The sequence below is a fragment of the Phalaenopsis equestris genome, unplaced genomic scaffold (assembly GCF_001263595.1).
Source record: "Phalaenopsis equestris unplaced genomic scaffold, ASM126359v1 Scaffold000572, whole genome shotgun sequence".
Taxonomy (NCBI): Eukaryota; Viridiplantae; Streptophyta; class Magnoliopsida; order Asparagales; family Orchidaceae; genus Phalaenopsis; species Phalaenopsis equestris.
The window spans coordinates 182118-208448 of record NW_018165012.1 but is presented as its reverse complement, the minus strand read 5'-3'; the positions used below and the strand labels follow the sequence as shown (position 1 = coordinate 208448).

General features: G+C 35.4%; 3 protein-coding genes across 3 annotated transcripts in view; all 3 read left to right on the top strand.

Annotated features, from left to right (window-relative positions):
• The window catches only part of LOC110029411 (carboxylesterase YbfK-like), a 10445-nt gene extending 6570 nt beyond the window's left edge, over nucleotides 1–3875 (top strand). Inside the window, exons 2-4 of the mRNA XM_020731691.1 lie at nucleotides 2098–2193; nucleotides 2259–2326; nucleotides 3555–3875. Of these exons, the coding sequence (XP_020587350.1) occupies nucleotides 2098–2193; nucleotides 2259–2326; nucleotides 3555–3684 (294 nt within the window). The 3' untranslated portion in view covers nucleotides 3685–3875. The remainder of the gene's footprint in view (nucleotides 1–2097; nucleotides 2194–2258; nucleotides 2327–3554) is intronic.
• A 7130-nt stretch (nucleotides 3876–11005) lies between these two features.
• On the top strand, nucleotides 11006–13838 carry LOC110029438. The gene is made up of 2 exons (XM_020731739.1): nucleotides 11006–11410; nucleotides 13011–13838. The coding sequence occupies exons 1-2, from the start codon at nucleotides 11127–11129 to the stop codon at nucleotides 13456–13458; spliced, it is 732 nt and encodes a 243-aa protein (XP_020587398.1). The 5' UTR covers nucleotides 11006–11126; the 3' UTR covers nucleotides 13459–13838.
• Nucleotides 13839–19353: 5515 nt separating this feature from the next.
• Nucleotides 19354–26331, top strand: part of LOC110029449 (ATP-dependent Clp protease proteolytic subunit 4, chloroplastic) — a 12304-nt gene continuing 5326 nt past the window's right edge. The window contains exon 1 of the mRNA XM_020731753.1: nucleotides 19354–20049. Within this exon, the coding sequence (XP_020587412.1) occupies nucleotides 19583–20049 (467 nt within the window). The 5' untranslated portion in view covers nucleotides 19354–19582. The remainder of the gene's footprint in view (nucleotides 20050–26331) is intronic.

Genomic DNA, 26331 nt, shown 5'->3' with positions numbered 1-26331 from the left:
CTTCAAAAATGTTACTTAGCTTTATGGAGGAGAAGAGTGCAAGCAAATCGACCAACTAACATCAGTGCAACCATATGTTGAACAAGTTCTCAAAGAATTCTTAAATGAACTGATGTGCTTGCTCATATATATATCATTCCATTAATCTTGCTGGTTGATCAAGACAACTTTAGATAATGCTAACCTATCTGCCCTGTAAACTTCAACTTTCCATTAAAACATATGCAATCCCATTAGCAAAATACTATAACAAGAAGAAAAAATGAATATGTGGTAAAAAATCTGCCCCTCAAAATGTTTATCTACACATATGCATAGGAAAGAACAAGCAAATCGACCATCTCTCTCTCTCTCTCTCTCTCTCTCTCTATATATATATATATATATATATATATATATATATATATGATTTTAGTGTGTGTACTGTGGCCTATCAGTAGAGCAGCCTTTCTGAAAGTCGTAAATCTCCTCAAGTCACGGGTTCAAATCCCCCCGAGGGTATGGTTCTCGAATATTTAACACACATAGGAATGACCGGGGCTCGTATAATAGCCTTCGACCATTCATTATTATATATATATATAGTTGTGAACTCGCTCCGCGAAACACTTGCAAAATTCCAAATAACTTCTCTGTAGCTAAGAACCTCATACCCGAACACCTTGTCTCTTCGCGGACACCTTGCTGCAGCCTAATGGAGAAGAATGCTGAACTTTTATTTGTCCTGGGCTGCAGTTCACACTCTACCGTTCCTGCAAGAAGTGAACACCTCTGTCACGGTTCCAAGAACCAGCCAAGAAAAATCTTGACCGTCGAATTCCTGCAGTTCTTGAACGACGGATATTGCTTGCTTCTATGTCTGCCTTAGCCGAAGGACTCACCAACAGCAAGATTCCCGAGCACCTTGCTGCAGTGATTCAAGAAGATGATCTGCGAAGCCTTGCTGCAATCTGTTAGTTGTTCCTTGCAGGTCTACAGTTTCCAGGAATGAAGAATTACTCCTAGAATCCCTCTTATCAGTGCTTCGTCTACTTGGACAGCCGAATAGCTTGCAAAACAGCCGAATGGGAAAGGAAAAAAAAGCGAATCGCAGCAAGCAGGGAAAAAACAGGAAAGAAAAATACAGAAAATGAAACGCAAGAACACAATTAATTACGTGGTTCGGTCCATAGAACTACATCTACGGGAGAGAATCATCACTAAGACAAAGAAAAATTACAGGTTTTTTACATCAATGAATGAACACTCCTCTGGATCTCTCCCTCTCGAAACTATCTTGATACAAGATCTAAAACTCCTCCCTCAATTCTTGAAGTCTCTTTCCTTCTTCTTCTTCTTAGACTGATTTCCTTCCCCTTCTTGGTCTTCTTGGTCTTCTTTCTATCTTCCTCCTTGTAGTGGCGTCTCCCCTCTACAAGCTTATCTTCTTTACTTGTAGTAGACTCCTCCCTTCTTTCCTACAAGCCTTCCTCATCTATTTATTGATGAGACCCCCCCAAGTAAACCATAGAAGCTCACAAGAAAATTACAAGTATGTCATTGCCTTAGTTAACCAATTGAGAGTCATATATAACAATTCTCCTCCTTGACTCTCAATTACGACGCTTCATAGTAGAAATTCCCTCCACCTTAATGTCTAGCTCCACCAGCTTGATGTAGACTGGTAACAAAATAAGCTTAGTTGTATCAAACAAGTTTCGTTTGGTGTGCCTTCATTTATTTCAAAGAACCGTTGGGAAGTAAATACAGCTCTAATAGTTATATTTTTTTAGCAAAAAATTTAAACTGCAAAGATACTTTTAGCCAGTAACACAAATCAATATTTGGCTTGAAAATTTTGTTGAATAGATTTTATTTGTTAATTATAATTGTTTGGTAGGTTTTGTGATCTAACACACACAGATCTCTCTCTCTCTCTCTCTCTCTCTCTCTCTCTCTCTCTCTCTATATATATATATATCTATCAAACTTTAACTGAGATATGTAAGTACATAAGAATTATGTGACATGTTTGTATATTTCCGTTTTTTATTTTTTTATTGGATGAAGATATGCAGAGTTAATTAATTACTGAAATATTTAAGAATTACTTCACAGAATCTTTACCAAGATAACATGGAGAGAAAGATTGAGCTTTTAAAGGGAGTTACACTCGGCAACAAGGATTTGTTTCAGCTAACCCCTCTTCGGCAGGTACTGATCAGAAGCTTATTTAATAATCTTCATAGTTCATATTTATCCCCCTCTTCATCTCGCAGGAAGTTTTGATTCTATGGGGAGAGCACGACGGCATTTTTCCAGTGATTAAGGCGTTCCAGCTCAAGAAGTATGCCTTATTTTTATTTGATTAACTATTATTTGATTTTAAGTACTAATTTCATTCTATATGATATCATATGTAAGGATTTAGCACACATATTTAAAAGGCAATATAATCTTTATGTTCATAGATACTTTTGTCCAATGGTGTTGTATGTGTTAGGGAAGAGAGTAAAATATGTTTAATCACAAAGTAATTGTAAAGGAGAGACTAAACCTTTGTTTGAAAGAGCGTCCCCATTTAGTAAATCTCCTTTAAAAGTCACATTTGCCGAATAAAGGAGGCTAGCTGTGATCTAATATGGTGAAAACTTGTTGTTCTTGCGATACAACTTCCAGAGACGTTCAGGAGATGTTCCTTCGCTAAATGAAAATTTTTCGGACATCGGCATTCACTGCAACGGAATAGAACTCCACGTTTTATCAAACTAAACCTAAGAACTACAAAACTAACACTAGAAAATTTATGCTTATGTCTAGGCCACATAGAGATCAAATAAAATATATGAATAATTGTACTTCTTACAAAATTAGAAATATTAACAAAGATATCACTTTATTTAACTGAGAGAACTATAAATCACTTATAAAATGATAACCTCAATTTAATACTTTCTGTAGCATTTGTTTAAGACTTTTTAGTAGGCATCAAGTAGAAAAATGCGGTAACTATCAATTTTAAACAAATAAAATCAAATCTTATTCAAGATAATCATTGAAATTAGACTCTAGCATAGTTGTTTCAAAGATAAGCTATATGTATGAATAATAAAGCTAGCAACCACAATGTAATGAGTTTATTTTACTGTTAAAGCTTATAAATCACTTAAATCAATAAGCACCATCGATATGATATAGAAATTCTGCAAACAAAGACAGTGTTTAGAAGTATTTATGATGCAAATCAAAACAATAACTATTAGATGATATCATATAAGATTTGTTATTATCCAATCAATACTTAGTTATATATGATCTATATTACTTATAAGATCAACAAAAGCAACATAATCTTAAGGTGGCAGAAAAGACTTGACCATTGAAGATGATTAACTATATGACATCTTGAATAAATTGCAAATGACAAGTTTTAGTCATGTATAATCATATTCCTACAAAAGTTCTCCTTGCTATTTATACATCGCAAATCCTCAATACTTTTTTTGTTCATTTTCTTTTACAAAATTTGGGTGAAATTAATGATAAAAATAAAAGTGAATATAATGCAAATGCAGGAAACTTGGAGAGAAGGTAAAATTGAAGATATTCAAGAACACTGGGCATGTTCCTCAATTAGAAGCTCCTGATGAGTTCAATAAGGTCCTGCTTTCCTTCTTATTAGGCTCTCCTAATTCTACATTGTGAAGCCTGTTACCCCTTGGGCAGTACATTCTTACATATAATTTATATTGTACTTTGTTACCAATATTTATTCATACTTTATATTTCATATTATTAATATTTGGTGATAATTTAAGGGCACCTATGCTCCACATAATGTATCTTTTGTCCCAATTTTTCTTGCCACTTAGGCCTCGTTTGGGGCAGCTTATTTATTGCGTTGCGTATTGAAAACTCCCCCAGACATGTTTGGATAAATTGCGTTTTGGCAGTTTATTCAAAAGTAGCGCTTTCAAACTGTTGAAATCAATGTTTTCATACCGTTACTAGCTAGGTGCAGTGACAACTTTCTAGCCATGATATGGTTTTTCCAAAAAAAAAAAAATTTTAATAGTCACCACAGTTTTTTAAATAATATTATTTTTTCAGCAGCTTATTAATAAGTTGTAGCTACCCCAAACAGACCCTTAAGCTCTTTTTATATCCTAATAAAGTTTGCGGAAACCCTAAATTAGAATGTTTTGCTATAACTATAAAAATGTTGAATAGTTTATAATTTTATAATTAACTTGAAATTGATAATTAACTGTTTACTAATATTAATTATCATTGTTATTAAGATAATTAAGGTAATATTACAACTATATTTATTATACTTAAGTATGGATTAATTAATTAATCATTATGTTAGGCATAATAACATAAGAATTGTGGTTACTAAAAATTCAACTAAAATAAAGGAAATTTACATACATATCATACCGCGCGATACTTATCTATTTATATATCTAACACATAAATTTTGATATTTGCAATTATTACACTTTAAAGTTAGTGATAGTGGTATTTTTGATGTGACGCCGATAATTTGAGTGGTATGTAAATATGAAAATTGAAGTGTTATATATGTAAATACATAAAAATTGTATTAACTATGATTAACATATCTAACACTTAACTTTCATTTTTACATGCATAACACTCAAAATTTAATATTGCACTAAAAATTCCATTTTTATTAATTTTTTAAAAGGGAAATTGTTTTATGTCAACAAGGTGTTATAAATGTGAATATCAAATGTTAGTCATTAGATATGTAAATACATAAGAATTGTGTGGTATGCATGTAATTTTTTTCTAAAATTAATTGTGATTATAAGATTTTAATCAGGATAATCATGATATTTAAGCAAGGGATAATATTTAATCATTAATTACTTGTATAAAAAATTCACTATGATTAGAATTTTTAATTAAGATATTTACGTATGGAATAATTAATTAATTATTCCTAATAATGAAAAATTCAAAACTATTAATAAGGTCTTAAATTAATATAATTCTAGATTATTTAAAGGAGAGTATGTCATTTTTAATTAGTTAAGTTAAAAAAAACAATTAATGAATATTCCTGAGCAAATGAAATTAATATGTAACGAAATGTATTTTTTGTCTTTTCTTTTAACTATTACAATTTATAATTATGATACAAACACCAAATTGGGCTGTTAATTAATTAATTAATTTTTTCTAATCTTTATTTACAACATTTAAATATTTTGTCAAATCTTTACCGATATGCAAAGACATAAATTTATAAGTATATAAAAACTAAATAATTTATTGCATAATATGTTGTAGTGTTCATTGAATTTTTATAATAATATGGTCACAATATTTGCACTTATGTGAGTGATAGTTAGAGTATTTATTATAGTAATGGATATTTAAAAGCTTATATAAAATATACTCAGATAAATTATCCTAAAATAAATATGTAGTATAGTCACATAATTATATAAATTAATCATGTGAATATATTAAATATACTACTATCATGATACTTTATAAGCTTTATATAAATATTTGGATAATTTATAAGTTCTCTGATAAGTCCTAGGTCTAATAATTATGACTTGAGTTTTCCGGCCTGAAGGCCATTCAAGAAAATAAAGTACAGATTACGAAAAAATATTAAATATTTTAAGCCTAAATTTTAATTAATCTCAAATTTTTTTATTAAACTTTTGTGAAAAGTTTATTAAAATTTAGGTTTTAAGAAGCCTAAGTGATCTGCTCGATTCCCAGACAAAATCACAAGCAAAAAACGGGAGAAATTGTTAATCACATGTATGGAAAACAGTAAAACAAGTCAAATCAAAAGAATAAGAGAAGGGAGGGTGTCTTTGGGTCCTCAAAATATCTCGGAAAGAAAGAGACGGTGAGGCATCTGGTCCTAATTCTATACGTCATTGAAATTTAGAAGTAAGGTACATGACCTGAGCAAATAGCTCCTGGTCCCCATCACGTGGTTCCAACAGCCTAGCACTTTGGAACCCGTGTCTGTATCTTATTTTTAGTATGAGACTCCCATAAGAATAAAAAGCACATAGAAAGAGTAGAACATTTTTTCTTTATATATGTCGGACTCCAGGCAAACACATATATGGGACAATCACTCTACTAGTTGTACTGTGGGTAGGGCTATCAAAAAAGTTCAGTGTTCACGAACAACTCATGTTCTACTTGTTAAGTAGCTTGTGTTTGATTCGTACGTTAAATAAATTGAGAGGTTTCCAAGCCCTTGACCAGCATGTCAAAGATATATACCTTCATAGTTTGTCTAATGATAACTTTAAATGCCTTGTTCCTTAAATGATATTAATTATGTTGCATCCATATTCTTCCACCCAAGGGTAAAACTCTGTCGGAGTACAGGTCTTTGATCTGTTTGGAAGGAAATAACTTCCTCATCAAGAGGATTCATCTTTACTAGTTGTAATCAAAATGAGCATCCATTAAGACGGGCACTTGATGTCAAGAGGTGGCATCGATTAAATTATGTATTCTAGGAAAAAAATTATCTTTTGCGCGAACTTTTTTCAAAGCAATATAGTCGACACATTCTTTATACTCCGCAAACCTCCTTCACCATAATGACATTTACGAGCCACATGACATGATGTACCTCCTATAAAAATTTGCTTGGAGAAGCTAATTGATCTCTTGTTCGATAGTTTGCAGTCATTCTTATGTAAAATCTTATTTCTTTTGGAATATCAACTTATATATGGGATCGATCTTTAGAAAGTGGACAATTACTTCAGGATTAACCCCGGGCATATACGTTGGACTCTTGGTAAACACATCTTGATTTTTACAGAGCAAATTCACATACTCTAGTTTTTGGCCAGTGTATAGCAAAGATTCAAACTGCACCGTTTGTGAGATCTGTTCCTTTGCTAATGAAACAAAGATCAAAACTTCAACTAGAAAAGCTGGCTAGGAGATATTTTTATTTCAAATATCAAATACAAGAATACTGAGTCTCAAATGGTCATGATTGAGCTTGTTATTGTGCTACGTTCTAATCCCCTCGTAAAACTCCAACTCTTGTTAGTGTTGGGAACTTCATTTCAAAGTGTGATATAGAAACAACAACCCCAATGGTTGATTGAAGAGGTATTCTGAGGATGGCACTATATGTCGATTCCAACTTGACTACAAGAAATTGGATCATATGAGTCGTTTGTCAAGGGAGCACTCCCAGTTAGGGGTGTAAATGAGCCGAATATGAGCAAGCCAAGATTTATTCATGTTTGGCTAGTTCGAAGTCGTTTGTGTTCAAAATTAGCTCGTGTTTAAATTTGTTCATGAAATCTATGTTCATGTTCAGTTCAATTTGTTAGATTTTGGCTCGAATTGTTCTATATGAGCTCAAAAGAAAACTGGATGGTCTAGACGAGTTCGTATCAACTGAGCTTTAAAAAATATTTTATTAAATTTAATAAATTATTATAACACAATTAAATATCAAAATTAATTAATTTTTTAAAATCCTTTTAGAAGGGAAGAAATATATCACATAGGTAGGAGTGTAAACGAGCCGAACATGAGCGAGCTAAGCTCCTATTCGTGTTTGCCTCATCTGAAATTGTTTGCGTTCGAAATTTGCTCATGTTCTAATTTATTCAAGAAATTTACGTTCATGTTCGATTTGATTTGTTCGATTTTTGGCTCGAACTGTTCGGAATAAGCTCATTATTAACTGATTGGTCTAAATGAATTGTTTGTATCAACTTGCATTCAAGCTCAACCTAATATTTATTAAACTTAATAAATTATTATACCACAATTAAATATAAAAAAATTATTTGTTTTTTATATCCCCTATGAAGGGCAGAAATAAACCTCATAGGGGCATTCCCCAAGCCCCTAATACCACCCCCCTTGTCCAACAATTGCTACTGTTTTTCATATTTAGACAAAACTACAACGAGAATACAAAATGACTCCCCAATGCGTGATAGAAATGAGAAATGAGAAATCACCGGGGACAAAGGCAGTCGAGGGAAAATATATTCCGTCTGAATATCTGTACGTTCAGGCGATCAATTACACCGGAAGTGAATATTTCGTTCGAACATCCGCACGTCCGGACGATCAATTATATTGGCAATCATGTTGCCGCCAATGAAGTGTGTGGCGAGTGGCCTCCGGAGCTGTGTCCGGACGGATTATTCTCTTTTGGTCGGGTGGAAAGAATTTTAAACAAGTTTACATACCCAATTAATAAGTATTTACATGTCTATCCCGTGTGAAATTTCAAATGGTGGGAAAAAGAATTTGCCACCAGAATTTTCAAATGGTTGAAATTACATGTCTATCTGGCGTGTCTAATCTATATATATAATCAATACTTTTTTATCTTAATAATAGAACACATTAACATAATGGGGGCATTTAGAAGCATATCACTCAATTCCTATGTATTTACATATCTAACATCTAACTTTTGCCTATTCTAGATCGGAAACCTCCTTGGCATCAAAGTTGACATATTTTTTATACATATTGTTCTAGCACATAAATTTGAATTATTTTTGAGACATTTACATATTGTTAAACTCGAATTTGTTCGTGAATCACACCCAACGAATAGAGCATAAAGCATATAGATTTGTGTTATGTACAACTGCTACTTTTCCCTTATCCATATTTAAGTAATATTTGAGATCAATTTCTAATAACTGTCGACTTTTGGTCGGTCGACTTCTGGTCTGGTGTTCTACGATCGGTCTTCCTCTAGTCGGTCGGCTAGCCTCTGGTCAGTGAGCTTTTGGTCGGCTCGCCTACGATCGATCAGCTTCAGGTCATTCATGTGTGATTGTCATGCTTAGTATGACCCAACATTTTTTTCATGAGGCCAACCTTTCGCACCCAATTCTTATGTACTTACATATTTAACACCTAAACTTCGATTATTATATTAATACCACCTATTCTTTCATATCATATAAAAATTTCACAACTTTAATGTTCTAAAAAAATTAAATACATCTTTTTAATGCATAGGAAAGCTGAGTTGTATGTAAGAAATGAAGTTCAGTTGTTAGACATATGAATACAGAAGAACAGAGTGTAATATATGTGATTCTTTCATTATTCTATAAGAGATGTACATATGTACATTATAATCATTATGTTTATACATATCTAATCTATAAACTTTAGTTTTTACATTTATATCCTTACCTTTTTTGAATGCTAGAAATAGCCAGATATGTAAATACATAAGAATTGTGTGGTTGATATGTAAATGCCCCTTATTTTATTTAATTAAAAAGGGTCTTAAGTTGCTTTAGTTTCAAGAACTTGCATTACAAACTTTACTTTGTGGGCATAAACTAATTTATTTAACAAAAGTTTTATACTAATAGAATGATATTATAGCATTTGAAGAGAATTAATTTGATAAAATTGATTAGGTTTGATTTTTTTTTTTAATTTTACTTTAAAGATATTCAGGGTAGTCGAGTTGCAAATGTTCTCAAGCGGGTCACCTTGTTTATAGAATAGAGTTGTTAGTCACATATAATCAGTCTGATCACCTTCTTACGAGAGTCGAAGTTGATGGGACGAATATTTTTAATAATATTAAAGCGAGAAATTTTAAGGAGATTTTTGTTTTGCTAAAAGAATGCATTGTAACAGAAATGTAATGAAAAAGTGGTGCATTGTATTTAGAATATTTTATACAACACAAGTAGTTAGAATTCGCCCAAATACAAGTTCAAATGATAATATTTCATGATCATTTTCTTATCCCGTATGTTCCTGCCATGGCTTCCTACCGTTTGAGCTGTGAAGAGTGTGAGTAAATTTGATTGACACAAAATATTTTGTCAACTGTGGTAGAATTAAATTTGCCCTCATAGATAAAAATCTATCACATGTCTAGAAGACCCCCTTTGATGACATAACCATTGACAATGATCCCTCAATTAGTTCGAGTCTACTTCTATGAACCAAGACGATAAAATCATGACATCTTAATTGGGTTTGTAATCAGTAATCACCCCTCATTAAGTTCTATTTGATAATTTAAAACATAAATATGTTGTTATTATATAATGACCGACCTCTCGAAACTTCAATGGTTTGCTTTGATTGACAGTGCTCTCGCGTCATTGAGAGAGATAATAACAGATAGAAGCATGCACATATTTAAATCTCAAACCCTTAATTTTAAAGTTCTTGAACAATAAAGATGAAATCTCCATGCAGAATGTTATTTTCAGTTTCATTTGCGTCTAAAAATTTGTCGTGAAATTCGATTCATTCAAATTGATCGAATATACAAAAAAAAAGAGCTATATTTATTTTTAAAATATAAAATTATAATTCACTCTCATTGAAATAAATAAATAAATAAATAAATAAATAAATAAACCAATGCTCAAAAACTATTATTAGGAAGTTAAAAGTAACTTTCAAAATTTCATATTGTTGGTGTCACATATTTATCAAAACAACATTTTCAGAAACTTTTACGTAAAATAGCAACTGAACGAACCGGGCCCCATCCGACGCAATTTCCTGTAAATGAGCGTTATTTTGCAATTTCAGCAAACAGGCTGGTGCCGGTATCCTTATCCGCGGTAAATAGAATCTCCAATCAAGTTTATTTTTTCCAATTATAATCTCCTGACCGTCCGATCAAAATCGGACGCGTCAAAAATAAATAAATTATAGGATAGCGATAAACAGCTGGCGTGCAACTCACCCTCCTTCCATAACTACCAGATTTTATCCGCTTCCGCAGGACACGGGACCACGAGCGAAACCACGACCCCGAACCGGATAAGCCTTGTTCTAAATCCTAGGCGCCAACTACAAAATCTCTGACCGCGTACTGTTGACAAATACATGTGGCATGTTATACACCGTTGGATCTTCGTATTGACACGTGGTAATATCTGGTTTCCAGATGGGAGGCCGTTCAGATAATAGCTAATTATTTTCTTATTTTGTTTTAATTAAAAAAAAAAAAGAAGTCTTCTGTTCATATTTAGCGCTCTCCAGGTTAGAGTTTGTTGTTTGTTTCCCTGTCGTCGGGAGTGTGAGGGGAGCGCCGGCGAGGAGAGAACGTGTCGGCCGGAGAGTTCGCCGGAGTGAGTGAAGCGATGTCGATTGCGTTGGAGTTAGGTGCGGGGATTGGGAGCGCGGGATTCATCGGTGGAATTGGATGCGTCCCGATCTATGACTCGCCGGAGGTCGAGAAGGATCGGCCTCTGTCGCCGGAGTCCCCTTCTTCTACCTCTTCGGCGTCATCTTCGATCGGGAAAGATAGTGATGAAGTGGGTGGGGAATTGGAGGACGATGAGGGTGCAGGGGCGGGGGAGGTGCAGAGCGCTTACAAGGGTATGTTGAATGGGATGGAATCTATGGTGGAATCACTGCCGATCAGGTGCTATATCTCCATCCTGTTTTCTATTTAATGATTTTTATCTTTTGATTTGGTAGCCTTGATTATTTTTCGGGTAATGAATACTGAATAGTGTTTTGGGGGATTACTTGTTCTTGTCAAATAATAGTTATGTATAGGATTGATTTGAAGTTCTATTTGCGTGCATATCTATTTTGCTTAATGTAGTAAGAATTGACTTGTTATTGTTTTCCAAGTATTAATTTCAGTTTCTACAGAATGGATCAAATTTCGTCGTTTTTCATTTAGGGTTAGATCGTCTGATTATTGTGTTTTTCTTTCTTAAAATTGATGGGTTTCTGGCTTTTCTGGGCGATTGCGTCTCGTACTCTGCTTGCAATTTTGAATGGTAAAGAAAAAGAATGGCGAGGATTCAAAGATCTGTTAGTTTGATTGTGTCAGTTCCCAAATTTTATTTTCTCGCTTTTGTCGCAACGAGCGAATCTCTGAAGAGCCTCATATAGAGTTAGGATGTCTCTATCATGATTGTACGCGAAAGTAGGAGCAGAAAAATGAATTGCCCTAATGGTCATTCTGTATGATTTTTGCTAAATTTTTCAATCCTGCTGACATGCTGTGTTCGATTCATTTTGAATGTCTACCTTAACATTCTTGTGCTCTATTCAGAATAGAAAGAGATTTACATATGCTTTTTTCTCCAGATTTACGTTGAGTTGGGGCATTTACATATATACCACCCAATTCCTATGTATTTACATATCTAACTGTTAAACTGTTTTTACTGTTTTTTTTTTTTTTTTTTTTTTTTTTAACATGTATTTCACGCAAATCTTTAATATCACATCAAATATATCACCATTTGCATCCATTGATAAGGTGGTATGTATGTAAAAAATCAAGTTTTTTTTGTTAGATATGTAATTACATAAGAATTGAGTGGTGTGTATAAAAAACTTCCAAAATATTTCTATATTTTCTTATAGATTTCAATTAGCTTTCACACGATTAATGGAAAGAAATGTTAAATGGTTTATTTGATGCTTTATTTATTCTTTTTTTAGTTAGAGGCATTCTTAAACAGCTGAAGAACTCTTCATAAAAAATCGAATTCAATTTGTTATAACTTCGTGGAAACATATACAATTAATTGGAACCAGCTCAATTATGTTGATCAAATAAAATACATACCTTTTTCTCATGTCATTTCATCTATTTCCAGACAGAACCAGAACTACTACCAGATGTTAGTATTGATTGTAGACAATCGTTGTGACCTGTTTAAATATGTATTTTTTTCAGCACAAATAATCAACTACACGCATTAAATTTCTTGTCTAATATCAGTAGATTCATCAAAATCCTATTTTTGATTCAAATATTAACATAATGTCACTTCTTTTCTCCATATTTGCAATGATACCATTCTAATGAGTACATAGAGTGAAGTAATTGTTCTTCACTTATTATTAAGCCCCTCTAAGCATCTATCAACAAGGAGGTTGTTTTATGAATTCTTGAGACTGTAATAATGCAATGCCTGATCTACTGAATTACATGATTGTCAAGATATATGAACTTGTATTCAAATTTGAGAACTTGATATGCCAACTTGTTTCCACAGGCGTGGCATTTCCAACTTCTATGCAGGCAAGGCCAAGTCTTTCGCCAGCCTCTCCGATGCCACCGCCTCCTGCGCTTCAGCCAAGGACATGGCCAAGGCCGAGAATGCTTATTCTCGTCGGCGAACAAATCTCCTTGCGTCGAAGATCTTCTGCGAGAAACAACGCAGCAATCTGTTGAGGAGTCCCGTGGGCGGCATAGCTAAAAGACCAGGATCTCACAGGCGAAACCCGCTGGCCCTTGCAGCCGCCATGAACAGCTCTCCAAGAAGCAATAATTCCGTGGAATATGGAGATTTGCGGCCGCCGGGCAAATCTGCAGTTGTTCCTGAAGATTCAGTGGAGGCTTCTTCTCAGATTTGCTCTTTGCCAATGAGGTCGTTCTCGTTGGGTGATCTACCGGTGTTGAAGAATCCTGGTTCTTCGATTGGACCGTGTGGGGAACTATAATGGAGGTTTTATTGATGAAGATTTGTTGGATAAAAAATGCATTTTTAGTAGATGGATGTGGGTATAGTGGGATGATGGTGTAGTTTGCGTCTGGAGTTCAATGGTAGGTCATCACTTGTTGAGTGGGCCCCACTGTAATACACTAGTATTGTCCAGTGTCAAAAGCCTTGGGGCCCACTTAACACGTGACGCCCCACTATTAGACTTTGAATGCATCTGGAGTCCGAATGTAATAGTTTTTCATCAGGTTTTTTCATAGAATTATTTACATAACATACCACAATTACTATATATTTAGGTGTTCAACACCAAGATTTTATTTTTTACATGTATACCGCCCACATCTTTGACATGTAACCGATTTAAATTTTAAAAAGTGAAATATATATTTTTTCATCCTGCAATAAATGCAAAAATTCAAGCTTAGGTGTGAATATGTAAATACATAGGAATTAAGTGGCATGCATGTAAATATTGCCTTTTTTTCGTCTTATTATTAATACATATGTATAAGTTTCTGTTATCCTTATGTTGACATGGACTTAAGAGCACTTTTAATTTTACAATATAAATGAAATATGGTCCGAAATGAGTAGCGTCGTGCATTATTTGGGTAGAATTGGATGTAATTTGAAATGGAGATTGATTGATGGGATGAAATGCGAAATTGATGAACAAATTCATTCAAAACCCTACAAAGATGTAGATATGTAGACTTGCCGTCTCTCCTAATTGCGAAAAAATATTACCTCAGGAGTACTGATGCATCAGTACTCCAATGAGGGGGTGCCACGTAGGCACCACGGTGGGACCATTGCCTACGTGACACCCCCTCATTGGAGTACTGATGCATCAGTACTCTTGAGGTAATATTTTTTTCCCTAATTGCATGTGAGGGCTCGGTTTGTTGCTTGTAGATTTGGTTGGTCGAAGGCTTGAAGCTGCGTGATATGTTAGGAATGTTTGTTTGTTTTATGGAAGAAATCTAAAGCTTTAATAAAGGTTTGTGTGGGTGCATGTATTAGAATATTTTAAATGTTGTTGATTTAAATTTAATATATTTAAAGGCTTAAGAAACTATTTCTTCATGGTTGGTTGTCACATAGGGCAACATTAATTGGTGTGGAGGATATTGAGATGAGAGTTAGCTAGCAAGGTTGTGAAAATTGAGTCGGATATTGAAATGGATGAAGATAATGTTTATGGTTAGATGGTTCAATTGGGGTTTAATCGAAGGTTGAACTGAATGATGTAATAAGTATTTAAATTATTTTAATAGGATTTTAGTAATAGAATAATGATATAATATCATTTTTTTTATTTAAAAAAAATATTTTAATTTTAAAAAATATTTTTTAATATTTTGAATAAAAATTTTAATGCGTGATATTTTCACTATTTATAATTTAAATATCTTATTTTCGGTCATTGGATTAAAATTAAAATGTTAAAATTTGATAACATTTAAACCAATTAGTTCCTTAAAACTTGGACTTAATAGGTTCAATGATCGGTTCACGGTTGAACTAGGCAGGCCGATTCGTTTTTTAAAACCATGCTAAGTTGCACAAACAACATTTTTTGTGCTAGATCAGAGGGACGAAAAGAGTTTGCCAGGGTAGGCATTATTGATGGAAAAGATAGAAGTTGGCGTGAAAGTGGAAAGGGAAGAAAGAAATATCTGTGGTTTTCTCAATAATCCAAATGTTATCTATTACAAAAAAATATTTATATAGAGAGACATAAGCCTACACACATTCAGATATTACAGGATAAAAATAATAATAATAACATAAACTCATGATCCAAGGATATGAGGCATTTTTCAGGCTCAATATCAGCCCCTCACAAACTAATATATTGTTAGTTTGCTCCTAAGAGTGCAAAACATTGGAGCGGGAAGTGCTTTGGTAAGTATACCCGTTAGTTGCTCATCCGATGGCAAAAATTGTAAGGTGATTTCATTCAATTGGATGTGATCTCGAATGGAATGATAATTTATTTTAATTTGCTTAGTTTGAGCATGATAGACGGGGTTATGAGCGATGGTCATGGTTGATAGGTTATCAGAGTAAATTGTAGTAGGTGCTGAGTTGAAAACTTGGAAATCTTGTAGAAGTCGTCTTACCATATAACATCTGAGGGTAAAACGTGATATTCTACTTTAGTTAAGGATTTAGCAACCGTTAGTTGCTTTTTCAAGTTTCATTAGAGAACATTTGGACCAATGCAAGTACAATAACCTAAAATAATTCATCATTCACATCACTAACCCAGCTTGTGTCGACATAAGTATGAAAATAAGAGAGACAACTTAGAAGAGTAAATCAAACTCAAACGTGTCGTAAATATATCTTAAGAGACGCTTAAGATGTAGATAATGTAACTGAAGCGATTGTTGAAGATGTTGGGAGAGTGAATTAATAACAACTATAATATTTAGTTTAGTCAAGGTGAGATACTGAAGTGAGTCAACTAGTTGCATGTATAGAGAGGGATTGAGAAAGAGATCTGAAGAATCCGATAAGCATTTGGCAGCTATGATTTCTTGAGTAGAGACGGGTTTACATGTTGACATTCCAGCATGACCGAGGATTTCATGAACATAACTAGTTTGATTGAGGTGATAATCATAGGAGCTGTGTGTAATGTTTATCCCGAGGAAAGTCAAGACTAAATTCATAAATTTCATAGAGAAATGATGTTGTCCTATTGAAATTGCTGCATCATACATAAATCATTACCTTTTGAAAGAATATCATCAATGTAAAGCAGAGTGTAAGTGTTTCAGCTGATTCCATCTTTGTGAACTCTTTGTCCCTTTGACGGAACTCATTATTCAACAGCGTCGTAGTCACTTTGTCATAATTCAAGACCTCATTCACACGAATGAGTGTCATAGTACAATTTTCATACTCATCTGGGAGTGAATTCAACATAAGCAATGTCATGTCTTCATCTCCAACCTCCCCATCCAAATTTAACGAACCCACCAACAACTTTGTCAAGTCATTCAAGTGCTCGCCAATAGTAACCCCCCATCTCATGTAAAATCTGTAGATTCAATGCTTCATATGAAGACAATTCTCCATGCTCTTTGTGAGATGTTTGTTCTCTAGCATCTTTCATAATTTTTCTGCAAAAGTTTCCATCATCACCCCATATTTGATTTCTTGGGCCAAACAATTTTGGATCAGTTACAAGCACTCCAGTTCATTTTCAACCAATCTCTCCCTGAGATATTTTCAGAACATTCCTAGTTATCCAGGACTTCCTCCAGATTTAGAGAACATAGTGCTTTCATCATCTCACATCGCCACATGCCAAAGTTCCATTTGTCGTCAAATTTTGTCACGTCGATTTTGATGGGATGCGTAATCACCTGATGAATTGACTTTTACACTGTCATAACAGATGTTGACAAACTTGACGTTGTGCTACTGAAAATATGGTAAAGCCCTCCTTATCTACCTTGAATGAGAAAAAGCGCTTAAACAGGTCGATCAACCACAACATATGCTTTTGATGACAATAGAGAACGAAAGTTATTATTGAGACTATGGAGTTCAACAGTACTTGCACTGGAATTATCACATACTTATTGAAAAAACTTTGGAACTCATCATACAGAAGAAACCAGAGGTCTTATTTGAACTGGTTTCGATGGAATGCTAGAACCCTACCCACATCGTCCGTCGCTCGTGCCGACCTCGACATCCTCCGAAGAACGACATTGTCATGAAGAATTTACTTCCTATGCAACTCCTTCATGTTGTTATCCTTCAAGAATGAAGGATTCATAGAGCCAAATAGGGTGGGAGAGTCATTAGGTTCCATCTCAGAGGACAAAAGGCTGTCAGAAGGGGAAAAGAGAAGAAAAACCAAAGGCATGAAAAAGAAACCAGAACATGTAAAGGACAAAAAGTGGTTCCTTGCCCTATTTATAATGCGGGCTCATAAAACAAAACGTCACATAGTGATAAGTGTCATGTCAACCATACTTTCAAATTTATTGAAATGTTTGATTGTAAATAACATTATTAAATATCTAGAAAGAAGTGTTTTATGAACGTGTCTTCCAAGGCTTCAGTCGGAACATACTCCTTCTGAATCAATCTTTGGAGGACTATCTCTTCGCCTAATATAATCTGATCCACCCAATTAGCTTTGTGGTAAAACTTACCCAAATTGGTCAACTCATGAAGTGCTGCCAACTCACGCAACACCTCGACCATCCCACTTCGTAAGGTGGTGACCTCTACTCGCAGGGCCGCTACCTCTGAGTTCATGGTTGCCAGGTGGACTGATTACTTCTGCACAGGATTTACAGCCGAACCTTCGATCGCTCCCTCTGAGGAACCGACCAATACTACCAACTTTTGGTCCTATCTGTCTGCCACTTTATGCATATGGGAGAAGGTAGCTACTACCTTGATCACTTGTTGAGAAACTGACAGTGGGCAAAGTGTCGGATGACCGTTGCGCTTCTGAGGCGATTAGTGGCAGAAGCCTCCTAAATTCGATCAGCAGACTGGCCTTTGCAATGGGGGCAGACTCCACAACGTCCTTTGAAGGCGCACCACCTTCGCGGCCCTCCGATCAGGTCTATTCATCTACATCACAGATAACACCGCGAAGTTGTTAAGAAACCACCAATAAGCAAGGAGACTCTTTGCATAAAAAATCTTGCCCATTTCAGTGATAATTCTCGAAACTCCATCCCTTTCTTGTGATAAGATATCTTCTTTCCAAGTCGAAGGCTGGGAAAAACTGACGACTGTCGCTTCCTTCAGCTCAATCTCCCCGATCTCAACTTCTTCATTGATCAGGTCTTGCTAGCCTTTGACAACCATGTTTGCATCAGACCTATACACCAGAGTATCCTGGCAAAGCTTCTTCGACGACCGTTCCACAACGCCATCAAATGAGTCGACAACGTTGACTAGAGAAAGTTCGAGCCTCGACCGTTTTTCTCTCTTCACACTTTTCCTTCTCTTTACTAGAACTTGGGCACGAAATCCCATCTTGGCCAAATTTTTTGGGTCCACGTTGACTTGGCTTGTAGCATCAATAATGGTGTCTTCAGATATTCGGGAGAAAATGATGATAAGGAATGCAATGCCAAGCCTATGACTATTTATAGAGTACATGGGGCACAAAATCCAAAGGGAATTTAACTATCAAATCAATTTTATTGATTTTAATGTCACTGATTATTAATAATTTCTTTGTGCTCATCGTAGCGGTTACTTTTAAGGAGCATGAAAACTCGGGGAACTAATATGTTGTCAACATGAATCTCAAAGCAATCGAACATCATAGGATGGTGGCTGGACAATTAAAGCATATGACAAGAGGAGCATGATCCGAGCAGACCGTTCAATGACCAACTGCTCAGTCAAAAATAACTGACAAATTATGACAGGAGATTCAATCAAAGGACCACACATATGGTCCCGACCGCCTAAACTCCTTGCAAAGGCACTGGATTGCTACTAGTAGAATAACCAGCTTTTATCTCAGCAGACGTGGTCGTCACTCGACCGGTCACATCAATTGATCAAACTCAAATACGTCGGCTGACTGATTACTGTAATATTCAAATTCAAATTGTAATATAAATTTAGTGTTAATTCAACACATTGATTGTATTAAGGATGCTTTCCACAATCGTTCTTCCTTTCTGTAATTATAAGAATGCACTCCTCTAAATAAGAGGCCAAAGAACAAATAAAAGTCCCCCGATCTGAGGACTTTTTCCCGGCCTCTCTAGTGAGAATTTACTTACGTTTTTTTTCTCTCTTTCCTCATCCTCTCGAGTCTCTAACCCTCAAGGCATGTACATTCAAAAGATAATTCAATATTTAACAATAAGTGATGTCCGAAGATTTTTGGAAGAGAGGAAAGAAATAGACAAATCTTGAAGAAATAATGACAGCTCAAAGAAATCCTAGAGGATTTGAAGAATCACCGGAGATGGCTTAAATTTCTCCCGAAAAAAAGAAAAGAAAAAAAAAAAAAGGATTAATTGCACTCTCCCGCCGTTACCGGAGACCGAATCCGTGTCGTCGGGGCTGATCTCCACCTGAAAACCCTCGCATTCTTTCACTCTTCTTTCGCCGCCATGATATCTCTCCCCTCCGTCTCTTCTCCGCTAAACTTTTCTCTCCTGCCCACCTCTTCCGCATCTCCTAAAACCCTAAGTTATCGTCCTCTTCTCTCTAAACACTCTCCGTCTCGCGGCCCCCCCGTCGAGTTTTCTGCACTCGCATCTTCTTCTCATAAGCTGGTCTCCTTCAACGGAGCATCCGCGGGTTCTGTTTTTGGATCAGAGCCTCAAAAAGATCAATCTTCCTTTTGGGCTTCTTCCTCTCCTTTGTATGTTTCTCCTCCCCAGACGCCGGACACCGCGATGAGGGGTGCTGAGTCCGACGTGATGGGCTTGCTGTTGAGAGAGAGGATTGTGTTTCTAGGAAGTGGCATAGATGATTTTGTGGCGGATGCTATTATCAGCCAGCTGCTGCTCCTGGATGCTCAGGATCCTAGTAGAGACATAAGGCTGTTTATTAATTCTCCAGGAGGATCCCTCAGGTTTGATTTTGCTCAAATGGTTTTGTTATCTATATTATGTATGATCTGATTGGCTTAGCATGAATTTGAAGTGTAATTGAAGAGGAAAAAGGTTTTTTTTAACGATATGCTTGCTCGTTGAAGCATTCTCTTTTTTTTTTTTTTCATTGCGATATTCATGGAATGATATCTTGTTAGCCGAGTTCATTGCGATATTCATGGAATGAGATATCTTGTTAGCCGAGTCTACTTTTACTTTAGAGTCCAAAGGCGTTTAGAAAGTGGTTTACTACCGATTTGGGGTGAATTCACATCTTACATAAGTAGACTCAAATGTGTAGTATTTCGAAGCTCAAAAACTCAATTCTAAGAATTTTCTATAAAAATAAAACAAGGTAATGCGTTTTGGATTCACTTCTCCTTTAGTCTCATCTTGTGAAACAAAGTAAGTACCTTGGTTAAAATCAATAGTTAATGCTTTACCCCGGTTAATCTATGTTGTAAAACTGTGCACTTACTGCATAGTTTGCTTTGTAGGATTGTTTTCATCAAGAAAATTCTTTATTTGAATCTGAAGATATATAAAGAGAAGATTTTTAAATATGATGTGCTACATAGGGGCAGTCTGAGAAACAAAAAAGCCAAATGAATGATTAACGTAGAAAATAGACTTAAATTCCTTATCAAATGCACATGCCCAAGCTCTTCAAGTGAGCAATCACTTCACTAGCACATGCTAACTGATATTTCTTTGTCATCCATCCACACACTTATTGTAGTTTCACTATTATTCTCTATATGCTTAATTTCACACTCTATTAAGTTTACTCAGTCTTGCGTAATCATCACTAATGTCTCATCATAACCCACCTTCACTTTTGCTCTCTTATCTCACAACAAATTGTGTAACAGAAAAATGTGTTTATTTATCGAATTCTTATGTAGATTAAAGTAAGACGAAACATTCTAGTTTTGTGGACTACATCCGAGTGGCTTAAGCAAGACTATTGCCCCCAACATTCTCACCTTGTCAAAGCTCCCATGAGGAAAAGCTTTTGACTGTCAAGTTACTATTGAAGCATTTAAATACTTGGTCTTTCTCAATTGGAGGGGTTGCATGAACCTACCTTCAACCATGATCAAGGTCAAGTGAGTTGGGTGTTTAGATATTGAAGAGGATCCTGTCGAAGGATATTAATTTCTTGAAGCTCAAGGAGCTCTTTTGATGGGATGAACAAAATTAATTAAGTATTCGGCCTTGGAGCCCTATTTCCGGCTATGGTTTAAGCCATGTAATTGATTAGGAAGTCATATCCATAGGTTGTTGTGGTCATGCTACATCTATTAAGATGAGGATGTATGTACCTGTTGTTCAGGTTGATTGATCTGCGGGTAGATCCTAACATGGGAAGTAGGGCCATATCATCCTTAAAGATCATGTGTGACAATCTTTCCCTGTAGAGGATGGATGGTGGGTCCCTAAGGAGAGCACCTTGAGGTCAGTGTTGAGGGTTGGAGTTATACCTCTTAATTACTAAGGGCATAGTTTATAATGATCTGAATTGGATGATTAAATCAGGGCCAGGTTTACAAAGTTTGTGTTTATGATAATTTGAAGTGGAGGACATAATCTTAGTTAAGGGTCGTAAGATCGATGCTGGTGTAATTTGCCTCAAACCAATATTTGTTTTGAGTCATTCATTGAATATAAAAATTGAAGCCAATTTCTACAACGATTATGTTTAGCTATGAAATTCTATTTAGGTTTTTGACAGACATGCTTAAAAAGAAGGTTGAGGGGAAGAGAGGAAAAAGAGGTGGTTGAGGAGAGTTAGGCATCTTCATTTCAGTGGAAATCTTTTTTTTTTTGTAGTAAAAGGAGATTTATGCATTACAATTGTGGAATATGGAGTAGGCATATTTGGCTTTTCTCTAAAGATAACATCCTCTAACAATTAAGGAGTCGGCCTATTATCTCTTTGTTTGGTTTACATAAATCTTGGTTTAGAGATTTACTACACCAAAGACGTCCTAATAAATAAGTGAGGGCAGTTCTATTATACTATTGGACCAAATTATCTCTAGTTTAACTATTTTTCACGTTAGTGTTGATACCTACCGTAATAATTTCAAATATTTGACAGTAATAAGAGAATTTTTTCATATTGTATTAATGCATGATTTTTGCCTTCAAATTTGGGTGTTTGTAAAATATTGTTATTGTTAGTACGAAGTCGGAACTTAAAATATTGAGAATTAATTGATGGTCTACAACCATGCATAAATCTTATTACAAATTCATAAAATTATTTAAATTTAAATTTTGCTAATAAGAAGACATTCTATGGACGTGACATGCTATTATCAATATGATACTCTTCACTCAGCGTTATGACGTATGCCCATAATTCAATGTTAGAATAAATAGGAAAAAGTATGGGATAATTTTGGTGGGAACTTTAACTATTTCTGAATCAAAATAAGTATACTTCAGTTGGCATTTTTTTTTCCTTATAGATAGCTTCTTATAACAGATTTTGCCTGATTGTTTCCTTAGATATCATATCCCCTGTTGGATTCTATCTTCTCTCCAATTAGTTTGTCATATTTTAATTTAAACAACCCTAGATTTTCTTATTATCTCTGTTGTAGGTCTTACACAACATTGGAGCAATTTTTAGGTTGTAGCAGCAAGTGACAATTGATTCATTTGACATCGTTAGTATCAGCGACAACAATAACAAGCTTAACTAAGCTCCATGAGGTCACCATAATCATATAACTAACTATAGCTCTTCTAGAATGTTCACCTTTTCCATCTTGTCTACTATATATGTATGTATAAAACCTACTGTGTAAAGGTGTGGAGGAAATTATATGTAAAACCGCATTCTCTGCTTCTCACTGCAATGGCATAGACATTCCTTCCATTGCAGGTCTTTACGGTATCAGAGCTGCTTCTTCCTAGAAAAGGGCTCTCTTACTACAAACAAGTAAGCATCTAACCCTAAACCATTAATTCGGCCACTGCAATGGATGAATCGAACATTTTTTATTCCCAATCTTTGGTTCTACCTATACCCATTACAAGTATTCCCCCTTCTCTGAAGTTCTTAGTCTCTCATCTCAAGCAATTCACAAAATCAACCAACACAGAGAATTACCACGTTTGGCGTGCACAAATTCTCAAGATATTTATGCCAAATGGGTTTGCCAGCTTTCTTGAGGGGAGTTGTTCATGTCCTACACCCACAAAAGATCAATTTCAGGCGTGGAACTTAACTAATCAAAATCTGACAACATCGTTGTACTCTACCATTTCTCCTATAGTTCTACCTATTATTCTCAACCTACCCACCACTGCTACTATGAAGACAACTTTGGAACGTCGGCTACAACCTACCAATAGATCTAGAGTGATCCAATTGAAAAATGTGTTACATAATGTCTCAATGAGGGATCACGCAATGGCTCGATACCTAACAAAGATCAAGACATTGGTTGATCAAATTACTGCTAAACATTTGAATCTGATCAAGAGGACATAATTTTATATATTCTCAACGACCTTCCTACATCCTACAATGCATTTAAGACAACCATCCGAACTAACCTTCAACCCATATCCCTCGATGACTTATATTCTCTTCTATGCAGTGAGGAGATCAACATCAATAAGGAAAACACAAAACACTTCATCTAAAGAAGATCAAATGACACTTGCAGTTTCTCGGGCAAAAGTCATCTCTTACAATAGAGATAGAGGCAAGAACATATCTTCAAACTGTAAAGGAAGCTCAAGAGGAGGATCTCAGGGAGGTCGACAATCAACTCGGTCCAACATAACTTCTCAAATCTGTAATAAGACATGACACTCTGCTGTCATCTGTTGGCATAGGATGAATCTTGAATACACTCCTATGGTCCAACCACAATCCCTCCAAGCTTCATCAAAGGAGTGAATATTGGATTCCAGAGCAACGGAACACTTCACTTAAGAGATCAGCCATCTTTAACAACCAAAGATCTACCACGGAGTTGAACAACTGACGGTTGGCAATGGGAACACTGTTCTAATTGAGCATAAGGGTGACGATATACTTCCAACCCAAATTATAATTTGAAATTATCTCACATATACCATGCTTCTTTGCTCGCCCATAACTTGCTTTCCATTCATAAATTAACCAAAGATAACAAATCGTTGTTTGATGCTTCCAACTTTTCATTCTATGATCCATAGACTCAACTGGTGCTCCTCCGGGGTCTCAGTTCTAAAGGTCTCTACTTAATTCACTCATCCACACAGTACACAAAAGTGTTTACTATCTCTCTTTGCAAAGCTCAATATGCCGAATTGTGTACCGAAGATTAGGACATCCACACCATGACATCATCTCTGTCATCTCCAAGCATCAACAATTACACATTCCATCTACTCCAAGTTTCTGCAGTATTTGTAACTTTACTAACAGTCATAAACAACCTTTATTACCTCATGTAGGACATAAATACAAATTCTTAGAACTAATTCATAGCGATGTATGGGGACCATCCCCAAGTACCTCATATCAAGTTTTTAAATACTATATTTTCTTTGTTGATGACTACTCCAAATTCTTTTGGGTTTTTCTTATGCAAAATAAATCTGAGACAACTCAAATCACAAAAACTTTCATTCATCTTCTTCAACATCAACTCAATATAAAAATAAAAATTCTTCTTTACGATGGTGGAGGTGAATACAATAATCATAACCTCAATCAATTCCTTAATCAAAATGACATCATCCATCAATATTCATACCCATACACCCCCGAGTAAAATGGGGTGGAGGAATGAAAACATAGGCATATTCTTGAAACGACTTGTGTTGTCATACACCAAGCACATGTCCCCTACAAATTTTTGTCCACAGTCTTCTAACGGCTATACATCTCATAAATCGCATGCTGACTAGAACTACACACTACGCATCCCAATATGAGCACCTTCGCAAAACTCCACCAAACTTTGCTCATATGTGTGTTTTCAGATTTGCTTGCTATCTATGGAGACAACCTCATAATTCAAACTAATTTGAACGAAGATCTATTTAGTACATATTCCTAGGATACTCTGTCCAATGTAAGGGCTACAAATGCCTAAATCCTATCAGCAATAAAATCGTAATCTCCCAACATTTGGTATTCGATGAATATAATTTTCCATTTCAACACAAACATACACTACCTTTTACAGCAAAACAACCTTCTAATTCTTTTATCCTTCCATGGCTACTTACTCCTACCACATACCAATCTACCTCACAGCATCATCCTGCTATCTCCAAATCCACTACTTTAATTACCACCATCCTACCCACGGTTTCAACTCCACCTGTTGAAATGCCTCAGCCACCTACTGCATCCAATACTCTACTTGTGTCTCTCCCTCCAGCCATCCCACATGTGCATTCGATGGAAACAAGATTCAGAACCGATCACCTTAAACCAATACAAAAACTGAATCTCTCTCATAAAATTGAGCCACCCACAGATCCCAAGTGCTATACGCAAGCAATTAAACTTCCCAACGGAGACGGACCATGACCAGAAAGTTTAATGCTCTTTAGCGACAGGGCAGATAGATTTTGGTTCCATCTCCAGCAAATCAACTGATTCTTGGCTGTCAGTGGACGTATACTACCAAATGCCATTCAGTGGATACTATTACCATATATTAGGACATCTGCAAAGACTTGTTAATTATCATGAAAGCTTCAACTGGTGGCTAAGTTTTCAACCATTCACATTCTTATTGCAGTTGCACTTCATCATCAATGGAGCATTCTTCAATTTGACATTTTCAATGCGTTTCTTCATGGTTCTCTGATCGAAACCGTGTATATAAAACAACCACCGAGGTTTCATGATCCTCAATTTCCCAATTATGTCTGCCTACTAAAAAAGTCACTATATGGACTAAAATATGCTCAAAGGCAATGGCTTACTACCTTCTCGACATTCTTTACAGAAAATGGTTTTCACATTGGTAAAGCGGGTCTGTCATTCTTCCTTTTTCAACTATGTGATATCAGAATTTTTGTTCTCATATATGTTCATGACATACTTATTACTGGCAATAATCCTGCAGCCATTTCTCAACTCACGGATCACATGGTACTCACATTTCTGCTGAAAATCTTGATCCTATTAGCTGTTGTCTTGGTATTGAGGTGCTGAAAATAGAGACATCTTACTTTCTAAGCCAGCGAAGGTACCTTATACAACTCCTTACCACCGCAGGAATGGGAGTTGAACA

Bases quoted from the DNA above. Each gene is read 5' to 3' on its own strand.
- LOC110029438 (XM_020731739.1), top strand. From the start codon at position 11,127: ATGTCGATTGCGTTGGAGTTAGGTGCGGGGATTGGGAGCGCGGGATTC. The intron at 11,411-13,010 runs GTGCTATATCTC...TTGTTTCCACAG, and splicing joins GTGGAATCACTGCCGATCAG to GCGTGGCATTTCCAACTTCT.